General features: G+C 43.2%; 1 protein-coding gene across 1 annotated transcript; it reads right to left on the reverse strand.

The window, feature by feature from the left end:
• Window positions 1-1575: 1575 nt before the first annotated feature.
• cbx4 (chromobox homolog 4 (Pc class homolog, Drosophila)) lies at window positions 1576-11285 on the reverse strand. Its single transcript, XM_014968754.2, has 5 exons — window positions 11005-11285; window positions 10853-10896; window positions 10048-10113; window positions 6972-7038; window positions 1576-5160 (listed from the first exon to the last, which is right to left on the reverse strand). The coding sequence occupies exons 1-5, from the start codon at window positions 11071-11073 to the stop codon at window positions 3763-3765; spliced, it is 1644 nt and encodes a 547-aa protein (XP_014824240.2). The 5' UTR covers window positions 11074-11285; the 3' UTR covers window positions 1576-3762.
• Window positions 11286-12134: the final 849 nt, after the last annotated feature.

The following is a 12134-nucleotide window of genomic DNA, read 5'->3' on the forward strand; positions in this document are numbered from 1 at the left end:
AAGAAAAGGTGAAAAAGACTGAATAAAAATTATAATCTGAAAGAAAACTTAAAAAGGTGGCCCCTATTGCTATAGTAGCAGCTGGGATACAATGCTCAGTTCAGATAAATTAAGATCATCTTACTTTTTAAAATAAATTCCGATTCTGGGAACATTTTTTCACCTGATGCTGACAAGGTTTTGAATGCTTCAGTCTAACCTTTTCAGGGAAACGTTCACAGGGATGAAATGCGTTAACTTTTTAATGTAAACCGTAGCCTAATCAGCAACAAGTTAATAATTCTTGAACAACTGCTTGTGAACGCAACTTTAAATTATGAAATAGTGAATGCAACTTTACCAGGATTACAGAATTGTCAGCTGGTGCAACTGTAAACCATGCTTGTGTGAATTCAAGTTCTAGCTGGGTGTTGGAAGCTGCAGAGTTCGCTGATACCTCAGGACGACCTGCTCGCTTCAATCCCAGAGGTTTGTCTAAAGTAGTCCAGACCCATCTTATCACGTGAAAACTCACCGGACCTTCCAAAACGCTCAACATTTAGAATGATTTAGTTTGCTGAGAAATTGAGGCGCCAGCTCATCCTCTATATGTCCATGATTGATGCCGTTTTGAAAGTCTTTTGCATGCGTCTTGTCCTTTCTGTCTGCCTTTTAAAGCGGTCTGAGTTGTCTAAGTCAACATTCTTTGATTGGCGCCTCCTAAAAGACACCTTGCACACATTCCAGAACATTTCTGTCTGAGCAAATGCATTCAACAGTTAATCTTTCAGCCTGAGATCTCAGTTCGGCGCAACAACAGAAAAACTATTTCCGTCTGTGTGCCCTGAGAGCAGAATCTTGGCTCCAGGCCTTCAGTGACCTTCTATTGTGGAGGCCATGCAACATTTGGCTGAGGCACGAAGAGGTCAGAGTTTACAGTTCATTCGGAGCAGCTTTGTGATCCTGAAGTGAGGATAATCTGACAATATTGTGGAGTAAGAAAAAAAACAAAATAAAAAAAATAAAAACTGCTGTCTCACTGTGACAAAGGCCAGCTAAACACAGTCTTTTACAACTACTTACCCACTGTTCCGGGAAGAATCGGCTACATTATAATTAGAAGTCATCCCAGCACCATTTCCTGCAAAGCACACCCACACTGACTGATTATTCACCTTCCATAAAGGTTTTTTTTTTCCTCCAAGATAAGACTTAAAAATTACACAATCGCTTCTTCTGGCCTCTTCCACTTTCCGATCATGTTGGATGTTTACATTCCTGCTCGGATTCAAGTCGAAGTAGGGAAATAATGCACAGCTGAGGTTTTAATAACACGAGTGACCGGTGCAGTTATGCAACACAGAGAGCCCTTTGTGCAGGATAGTTTGCGATTATGCAACTCAATCTGTTTTTACAAGCTCAGCCTCATAAACACAAGTTGTTTTTTCTTTTAGTTCTCTGTTGGTTTTTTTTTTTTTTTCTTTTTTTGCCTCACGTGTGCATTTGTTTCTTTTTGGAAATCGGGGAAAATACCAAAGTCTGCAGAATGAAGAAAAAAAAACAACAAACATTAGAAATACCAGCACGACAACATGCCACAGGTCAAATCTCCGTCTTTATTGTGAGACATACCATCCAGGGAGCCGGGCGTACACGGTCAGCCAATACAGCATACTTTATAACAATCATTTCCACTTTAAACAGAGTGCAAAGACGAAGCGAAGGAAAAACAAAAAGGAACTCTGGAAAATCCCTCGAGATGAAACTGTTCGGTGGACACAAAGCACAGAATGCAGATTCTGCTTTTTTTTCTTACCTTCTTTTTAACTAAAACTTTAACATCAATAAATAAGCACTCTTCATTTCCATCAACGCAGCCTTATTGTTTTAGCATTCTGACTGGATTTGCATTAAATGTGCGGGAAAGGCCATTAGGACTCAAACGTTGCTGTGTAGCTTACATCCAACAGCTTTTTAACCATCAGCAGCATGGATAATCAAAACGGCTTGGATGCTCAGGACATCACTATGAAGTCCCATTTAGTCTGTGTAATTAACAACGTTGGTAGCTTTCAGATTATTACAGTGAGCTTTGACAGAGAAAACCATGAGATGAGCTCTTGCATTTCAAGAAATAGAAAGCAAAACTTTGACTTAGTGAAACTCAAGTAACAGGAGTCATTTTATATATATAAGTGACAATTTTTTAGGAGCTCTGGGATTTGGGAGTAGATTAAATATATTAAAAGGAATAATTCTGCTTTTTTAAAATGAGGTTCTGAGGAGCTAAAATCAGTAATATGTCCATTTCTGGTAGAGGGAAGAGATCACATAGCAGTGAGTTTGTTAAGTTAATAAAATATAAGATTAGTAGAAGAATAATAGTTAGGTAGATGTGTCTCCCATTTTTGCCTTCTGTAGCAACTTAAAGCAAATTAAACTCGAAGTGGTTGCTCACACTGTCATCAAGAAATTTCAAAAGTGGACAGTAGGAGGAAAATATCAACGATTTGCAAGTCATATTTGGTCTGTGATGGGTCTTGTTGAATAAAAAAAATCGCAAAAAATGTGGATATTAGGACAGATATGCATTTCTGACTCAGCCAGTCCCATGTCTGAGGACCTTAGCATAATTTAATTTGGGGGCTCAACTCAATCAAGCCTCTTATATTTGCTTTTTTTTTTGGTGAATTTTGCAATTTGCATCTAACACAACTGAGGCAGATTGATATTGTTTAGCAACATTGAAGTCGCTAAGCTGAGAATACGTCACAAATTTAACAGCATTTTTAAAAATCTGTTAAAAAAAACATCATTGCATCTTACAGATGTAAACATTTGAAGAGTTAAAGTTGATAATATAAACTGAAGCCTCCCCACCACTGACGGGACTTATTCTCCTTTCCACAAACTTTCAATAAAATATTTTTTTCCCCAAACAATTACTGACACTAACTTTAAAGAACCTCACTTGGGAAAAAAAACAACAAAAAAACATAAGCAATCTCTTTCACGCCTCAAGCACTTCCTAAAATTAAGGTAGATAAGTTTGACTTGTAGATCTGATTCATTTCAGTCTGCAGTCAGATTGCTTCGAAGGAGCAGACACATGTCTGTGCCCAGCAGCTCGTGTTTACACTGTATCCTGACACACCCGCTTTTTGAATTTGCATGTCATGGCGAGTAACTTTTTTTTTTTTCCTTTTTTTTAAACAGCCCACAAACAAAACACAAAACTAAATATGCCAATGCACAATAAGGGGTCTGTCTATTACAGCAACAAAATAATCTGTGACTGTTTCTCCAACGGGAGTGACACAAGCAAAACATATGAAAATGCATTAAGTGCTTTAAACTCGATCTGCAACCGCAGTCCACTCACAAATCTTCTCTTCGACCAACATGAACAGATATTAGTAATACGAAACATGTATAAACCTTCATATATCTCGGGTTATAAGTTTGGTACAAGTATGAAAAAACAGCGATAGTTCCCTCCTTAAGCTCAATATGACAAAGATATTTTGTTTGTTTTTGGTGGAGAATCCCCCACCAGAGTGATGCATTCGCTCAAATAGTCGAGGGCACGTTCTTGGCTACAACATCACATCGGAGTTACAGTATAAAATGTCATAGGAAACATACTGTATTTGACTTATAAATTATAAATTTCAATATGTACAAAATTCTTGTGTTTTTCTTAATTTTTTTCTACATATGCACATATTCACAGGATCAGCCAATCAGAAGCTGGGAGTCACTTTTATTTTTTAAAACATTTTTTTAGAAAGAAACGTATTCCTTAAAGGTGACCGTGAGGCTGTTTGTCGTGATGTCAGTGATGATGATGTTCCCCATAAAAGGGGAGATTTTTTTCGCAGGTTCCTCTGGAGATTTTTCACAGGATGTCTGCGTGTTATCCTTGACAGGAGGTGTGTCTTCAACGGCAGGCTCCGCCTCCACCGGCGGCTGGACTTCTGCCTCCACCCGCCTCCTGTTTTTGGGGCAGCTGAGGTCCATTGGCTCCTCCTGGCTTCCGTTTGCGTCGTACGTCGCACACGTACTGCTGTGACGCGCCACGCTGCAGTGGAGGTCCATGGGTTTGTCCTGAGGTGGCGTGACCGCAGCCGTCGGCATGCTCAAGCTCCTGGACGCCAGGAGGACTTTACCAATGTTCCTGTCCTCCACCGGATCCGACAGCTTCCTTTTCCGGTCGCAGGGGAACGAGGGGATCCGGATTTGGTCGACGGCTGTAGGCGTCGGGATGGCCGTGTCGGCGGTCCAAGACGTTGGCGGGGAGCTGGCCGTCAGCTGCAGGGGCAAGTCGTCCGGTAAATCCGCCTGGCCGCGGGCCACTTCGGTGTTGTATTCCTCGGCTGTGCTCGGAGACGGTTTGGAAAAATGCCTGTCTTTGGGGGAACACTTCAAGGGATGCTCCGCGACAGACACGGAGCTGCCCTTACAGATCTCTTTGGGAATCCCGTTCTCCGGGTGTTCAGTCATTTTGGCCCCGGGCGGCAGGTTGTTCTCTTGTGTTTTGGAGCTTTGCGTTTTCTCTTCTCTTGACGATTCCCTGTGTTTATCCTTTGCTCCGTGAACCTTGTTGCCGTCCATGTATTTGCTCATGACAATAACAATGCGTCCGTTCTTGTTTTTGTTCTTGATTATCTTCATTTTGCTGCTCACGGCGCTGGGCAGAGTAGCCTCCTTAGGGTTGGGCTTTAGGGCGTTCTCCCTTTGCGCATCTTTAACCGGTTTCCTCACCTCCACCGCCAGCTCTTTGACTTTGCTCAAGCACCCGGTGTCTTTGTTCCGGATCCATTTCTGCTGCAGGGCCAAAGGTAGGTTCCACCCGGGATTCGCAAGCTTGTTGGCTGTCTCCTGAACTTTGACCACCTCCTTCAGCCTCGAAACCTGCGCATCATACATGTGTGGGTCGGGCTCGTAATGGTGGTGCTTCTTGCTGTTAAGCTGGTAGATAAACTTCTTTTTGCTGTTGTTCAGAGCGTCGGCAGGGATCTCCTGGCTGTTGGGTTGGTACTGATGGTGCTTTTTGCTGTTCAGCTGGTAATGCTGCGGCTGAGGACGCTGGACAGGATCCGACTTAAAGGTTCCCTCTGCATCCTGGACCGTTTCCTCAAGTCCGGCTGGGATGTTTGACCTCCGGGCAAATGATGGCACCTTAGCGGAAGACAGGAGAGGGTGGTTAATCATTCTACCCATATTCTGACACCCTTATTTGACAGGACCTCTGGAAAAATGTGAACTACAGACACCAAAATTAAAAGAAAATAGTAACAATAGCCTCTTCAACGTATCTAAATAAATTTGTTATAAAACAATTACTGATTGCACTTTAAAAATTAGGTAAATTTATGTTATTATAGGTAAAGTTTAAACAGTAATGATTTCTTGGTTAATGTCAAGCTGTCATAACAAAGACATTTTGAATAATGACAACTTTGTAATAAAAGTGTCATAATTTACCAAATGACGCTTTATGACAACAGTCATAAATATTCATGAAGGCTTATTCATCTTCATGACAGGTGTTATGTCATGTTTATGACAGTGTCATGTCAGTCTTATTCACCCCCTTCAAATAAAGTGTTACCGTTTGCTCTAATCTGTTGAATAATCTCACAATAAAAAAGTGGGTTCTGAAAAGAATAGTGAAGGGATATAAATGGTCTCGGAGTCCACGCAATCCGTCACATCTGTTTTTTATACACTTCATACGTTTAGGTTTTACCCTTTAAATCATTCATTTGATGTAATCTGTTGAACAATCCCAGACAGGCAAAATGAAGAGAGGCCTGAAAAGTAGTTTTATCTATTTTTTTGTTGTTGTTTGTCTTTTCAAATTTTATCATCCATTTTCCCTAATCTGTTGATCCCAAAAACCAATAGAAGGCATGCCCTGCAGAGAACTTGAACCTTTTGATCTGCTGCCACCAGGCAAATGGACCAAACATCAAAAGCAGAACCACCTGCTACACAGATTTCTGCCTTAACATATTAAAATAGAGAATTGCTGAAATGATTATGCACTTTGCATCGTTTGACTTAATTTATGGTTTATTTATGATGCGTGTTAATGCCTTTTACAAACTAATCTCTTAAATGATCCCAGATAATCTTCTTTTGTTGTGCACTAGATGCTTTACAATTAAACACCCTCGATATGCAAAAGAACATGATGCAACATTTTCATGGTATGAATGCAATAAAGTCTGTTTTAATGGTGGAGCTGCTTGATTATCCCCATGCAATAAGGTGCAAGAGCAAAACAACCAATCAGGACTCATTTTAAAGCTCTACGCCCCTTTCGACCCCAAACCCCTGGCTGACCCCGCAGCCGTCAGAGGGGCACCACAGCGGAACGATCAGGACGCTCCGAACTGCGACCTCAGGGTCACACAAGTGCCACCAGACATGTCACGCTCTGCCCCCGATTGCCGGCCACGTGGCATGCCTCTTCGGGAGCAGCGCTGCACAGCAATTGGGACGGACTTGAAATATATAATCACGCTTGGCTCTGAAAGCGCTGCTGTAAATGCTTCGGCTAAGAGAGTCAAAGGATTATCCTTTCTTTGTCCCAAAACATGACATAAAAGAAAGAAAGCCTCCTGCAAACACCGTTTGGTGCAAAAAGGAAGATTTATGGTCACTTTGAAAGGTAACAACCAGGTTTTGCGTGGTTGCTTTGCATGAAAATTAATAAGCCCAAAGATGAAATGAGTACACTCGAGCAGGATGTTTTGAACCTCAGGCAAGGTGCACAGTTTCAGTTTGAGTGTCAAGATAAATCCACTGTGGAGGGCTCCCTCCCACACTCTCTTCTTCACTTAAAGAAAAGCACGCTGGCAGCAGGTGTGGCACACCTGACTCTGCTCCCATTCTCTCGAACCGCTTACAAAGTGAAACTCGCTGAAGTGATTTAAGTAGTCAGGCTATCTCCAGAGTGTGGTGATGAATCATCAAGAAAATACCTGAAGCAGAAGATGTTTTGGTTTCGGCCCCCGCTTTCGGTATCCCATCATCTGCTCCTGCCTCTCTCTGAGAAAAAAAAAGATCGTTATGTGAGCATTACCAGACACCTTGAAAATCTAATTACACCTTATGGGAAACGTCAGGTTTTCACTCGTTTTCCTCCACCTATTATTCAAGGTCAAAAGTGGAGCCGTGATTCGGAGCAGTAATGAATGTCCAAACGCTGCGAAGCATTTTGATCCCTATTTGCATAGCTCTCCATGGTAATCAGCCCATTCCATATTCTCATTATCCTCAAAAAATTCAATTAGGGGACGTCTTTGAAACGTCCACCCTTCCTCCTCTAACAGTCAGCCATTGAAATCTTCCACATTCTATGCTGCAACCACAAATTTAATGTATTTTATTCCTTTTTGTTTTTTTTAGATGGACCAAATCAAAACAGCCTGAATGCACCATTCCCACTGCGAAACATGAGGGTGGCAGCAACATGGTGTGTGTACATCTGTTCTTTAGCAAGGACAAGGAAAATTTAATTAATGAGAAGACAGATAGGGCGAAAAAACACAGGGCGATACTTGGAGAAAAGCTGTTAGAGGCTACAAAATAATAAAAGCGCATCTCTGTTAAAATGGTCCAATCAAAGTCCAAAGTGAAATCCAACTGAATCTCCAAATTTGAAAGAGTTTAGATATATTTACAGCAGGAACGCACAAGAAAATTCGTCCTTAAGATATCTGAAGACAGTAGAGACATACTCCACATATTTCTTACATGAAAATTCCAAATAAAACATGAAGGTTGCAGTTTTAGTGTGACAAAATATGGTATCACTTAAGGAATACGAATAGTTTTGGATTGTACTGTAAACATGGCAGTGGAAAAAAAAAGCACAGAAAGTCTATGGAAAAAACTTTCGAAACCGTTTCCAATGAGAAGGGACTGCGACGCGTGTTATTATAACAGAACTGGTCAGATCAAGGACATCCCCATGTGCGAGAAATCACCCCCTGATATAAGCCTTGACTCAGCATCGGCTCATAAATAAGCAGAGGTGGGCGAAGGCCAGCTGTAAATATGCTTCTCCCTAGGCGCGCTCCGACACCCACCCTCATTGTCGGCCTCGTGCTGCAGATGTTCAAACGATCAGAGCTGCCAGAAGATCGTCACAATAAACAGTCCCCACCGCTGCAATGCGCGCAATTTGGAAAACGCCGTCTAACGGGGTGACCCCTATTCACACAAGGTTTAGCAATTACAGACTCGGGTCCACCCTCCCCCCATCCGATGAGAGCAGAGAGGAATCCGCTACACACTCACACACACACGCAGAAACAGAGAGTGCAGAGGCAGCTCTCCATAGCCATCCCAGCACACAGCTATACGCTCAGGCAGGGGAGGCAGGCGGACTGCGGGGGAATATGAGAGCCATACACTGGAAGCGTTGAGAAGCGCTGTGTGTGTCAATTAGCCTTTTCAGAAAGGCGAATTCCTTTCCCCAGCCATCGCGTCTTTACTCGGCCCCCTGAGCAGGCTGCTGGCCTACAGAGGGAGCATATGTCAGAGGCCTCATGGGTCGGTGCGAGATGCAGTTGTGCAGGATTAAGTGACACTGGCATTTGAATTAATTGACGTTCTTGCCTCTGAAAGCAACATTTGAGAGATTCTGTTTGCTTTTTTAAGGCCTGTGTTGAGGCTGTGACCTCCGTCTGCAAATATCTGGAGAAAAGATATGCAATCTTCTGAAAGGTAGTTGTGAATAATTTGTCAAATAGAGACAGCGGGTGGGAGGCGGGGGCGGTTCAAGGTAATCCCACTTCCAGGTCAGCGCCAGAAAGTTTCGAAATGGGGGTCCAGATGGGAGAGGATCTTTTTTTTTTTTTTTTTTTTTATGTCTGGCGTCTTGCTGGCTTGGGCATAATACTGTGGGTCTGGTTGCTGTGCAGCATCAGCAATTTTTTATGATGTCATATTTAGAGAAGGCATTTTTTTATACCCATATGACTTTGCACAAAGACGGACAGACATGAAATACGTTTAGGGAAGACAGGGAAGTGAGTGACAGACAATCACAACTGCTACTATGTGATAGCAGAAAAAAAAAACAGGATTTGTGACAAAGGTCAATGACAGGTCAGGCTGTAACTGAAAGAACAAAAAGCAGAACCGAAAACAAAATTTAAAAAAGACTAGTTAGATGGACGCCACTTATAATTAAGTTAAAACTGGATTTTAGTTTTGCCTGTGCTTTGGTGCCCGAACAAAGCAGCATGGGCTTGGCTGATTTAAAACGTTGGTTGCTAATTTGCAACTAACTTTATCGAGTTTTTGTCATATTTAGAGAAGCCAGCAGCTGGGAATGAGTGACAGACGTAAATACAAAACACAAATGAGTAACATAGAAATAAATAATTAACAATAAAAATATTTAAATAAATATATATATCAACCCTTTGCTTGACCTCTCCCCTGAATCTCTTTTAAAGATGAGACTGTTTAGTCAACCCCTGCTCTCCTCTCATGCGTTGGCGCCACCGCCATCTCCTCCTCCTCCTGTTAAAACCATAATAAACAACCAGACTGCTGTCCTTCAATTAGGCCCTCCAGTGCAGATCACCTCCTAAATTACCACCTGGGATGCAAACACAAAGGCATCTAATTGTAGTTTGATCCACATGGGAATCCTCCTTACCAGGATTTTTCAGTATACTCTCTTACTTCATTTTCTCTATTAAAACGTCCCATCAGGACCCACCGGCATTGGTTGGGCGTTAATTAACTTCTGATTTAGGTCCTCTGATATCAAATATCCATGCCTCGTCCCTCAGATCCAGTCCTTCCTTCAAATAGCTTGATTTGAGGATTCACACCTTTACATCCGGCGTATTTAGACCCCTCCGCCACCCCACCTTCCTCTCCTGGGCAAGAGAGCAGGGAGTAGGGGGGGAGGAGGACGGGGTGGGGAGAGGATGAGACATTGCATCGCCCCTCCTCCCATGCCCTTATATGGTCATGGCTGAAGTTGAGGCTGTGCGGCCTGGTCCGAAGTCCACCTCCGTGCACAGAGTCGCTCACCTGTGTTGAAACGCGACGAGGAGGCGCGGGTCCAGGATGTTTTCCTCCGGCTCCCATGTGTTGTACCTGCAGAGAGGAGAGGAGCCAACAACTGTCAGGGAGCCGCTGGGCTGTCACGTGCAAACTTCCCTTTTCAAACTGACACGCACATGCCTCCCACGGACACATTCCACGTATCTTCAACAGTGCTTGGACAGGTGAAGCAGGGACAGAGCGAAAACAGAAACATCCTTTGGATACAAATGATCCCCTGAATCAACTGATAGTTTTTTTGTTTTGTTTTGTTTTGTGTGTGTGTGTGTGTGTGTGTGTGTGTGTGTGTGTGTGTGTGTGTGTGTGTGTGTGTGTGTGTGTGTGTGTGTCTTATTTCCAGGGTGAATTATAAAAACAATGAAGATGTCCAACCGCAGAAGCAAAAGAAAAAAAAATCAACCATAAATTGAATGTGTGTGAGTGTGCATGTGTGTGTATGTATTATCCAAACGCTCCTTCAGCTCCAACATCGAGTCGGCCATTTTAGCACCAGTATGTCTCGTAAATTCGCTGGCAGAGCAGAAATAATTAAAACGGGATTACATGGCTGTGCCTGCCACCCCCCACCCCCACGCCCAACCCCTTCCCTCGCATAAATTAGTGAAGGCATCCGCGGATCCACTGAAACACACACACTCACATAAACATCCGCGGATTCGTGCGCGCAACGCCCTTCATAACTAGGTGCAACACTTGCATTCGTTAATAATGTTTTGGTTTGGTTGTTTAATGACTGCGCTGGTGCAATTTGACGGGCGTGTTTCAGACTTACTTTGGAGACCAGCCGCGCCACTTGACCAGGTACTCGATCTTGCCCTGAGATGGTGGTTTGAGGAGGGGGGGGGAAAAATTGGATCAGGCTCGGATTCAAGCAGATGCAACATTTCGACGCCGTGCACGCGTCGCTTTGCCCCCCGCGGTTACCTTCCGAATGCGCTTCTTTTCGATGCCCTCCACCGCGAAGACGTGCTCGCCAGCGGCAGGGAGCTCCATTCTCGGCTCCGGTCCGATCCGATCGCAGGGAGGCGGCGAGGGGAGGACAGGGGGACGAAAACGGTGAAATGCCCTCCGTTCAGTGCGTGCCGCGCAGTGCGCGTCCGGTAGTTTTCCAGTTGGATCCAAAAAATCGACAGTATTCCCTCCTCCTTCTCTCCTCCTCTCTCTGCACACTCCTCGGTCCTGGCAATGAGCGTAGAGATAGTCACAGCGGTGCCGCGGCAAGCAGCTCTTTTCGTGCAGTGACGTCAGGACGGGAGGAGGGGAGATGGGTGAAGACCTTGCAGAAAGGTTGTAGTTTTCTTTTTTTTTATCCAAAAGTTGGACTTCAACGGTCGACGTGATTTGAAATTCAAAACTTATCACCTGATCTGAAGAAAAGTGCACCAAAAAAAGAGAAAAAAGAAAAATCCACAGTAACATATTCGTTTTGTCCAGAGCTGGATTATGTATCCTAAAGCACTTTTTTTAACGTTTGGTCCCAGTTCCAGTTGCCATTATTTATTAAAATAAACTGGGAGCTAAATTCCTCTGACTTACACTCATCTAGTCATTAACATCACCCTCCTTGTTTAACGTGGTAGACACAGCGCCATGCTGCGCAGACGCGTTTACTCAGCAGAAACAGGAGATCTGCTCATTTTGATGAGAGGATGGATGAAGCTGTATGCAAAAGACTTTTAGCAAAATGTACATAAAACCACATTTGAAAGCAAAGTCGCTCCTTGTGAACATAATGTAACAGCTTGTGCCACGGTGTGAGCTGTTCTGGACCATAGGAAGATCTAGATAACCATATAAAACAACAAAGTGTCCATAAATCCACTTTGGATAATTAAAAGAAAGTCCAGCTGTTTGGCAGTGAAACATAGAAGAAAGACAAAAAATATATATATTTATATATATAATTATGCACAGCAGCGTGCTGTTACATAGCACATGAAAACACCATAAAACTGCAGAACATCTTAGGAAGGTTGCATGCGCATGTCCAAACCTGGAATTCATAAGGTGGACAAAATATGGCTGGACACAGAGATCCAGTTGTACTGAAGAAG

This window comes from Poecilia mexicana, unplaced genomic scaffold (assembly GCF_051168715.1).
Source record: "Poecilia mexicana isolate PSO_F unplaced genomic scaffold, ASM5116871v1 scaffold_8, whole genome shotgun sequence".
In the NCBI taxonomy this organism is placed as follows: domain Eukaryota; kingdom Metazoa; phylum Chordata; class Actinopteri; order Cyprinodontiformes; family Poeciliidae; genus Poecilia; species Poecilia mexicana.

What these genes read in the sequence shown, in the direction of transcription:
- cbx4 (XM_014968754.2), bottom strand. Translation starts at nt 11,073, where the DNA reads ATGGAGCTCCCTGCCGCTGGCGAGCACGTCTTCGCGGTGGAGGGCATC. An exon ending in CTCGTCGCGTTTCAACACAG is followed by an intron (nt 7,039 to 10,047) that starts GTGAGCGACTCT and finishes TTTTTTTCTCAG; the next exon opens with AGAGAGGCAGGAGCAGATGA. An exon ending in CAAAACATCTTCTGCTTCAG is followed by an intron (nt 5,161 to 6,971) that starts GTATTTTCTTGA and finishes TCTTCCGCTAAG; the next exon opens with GTGCCATCATTTGCCCGGAG.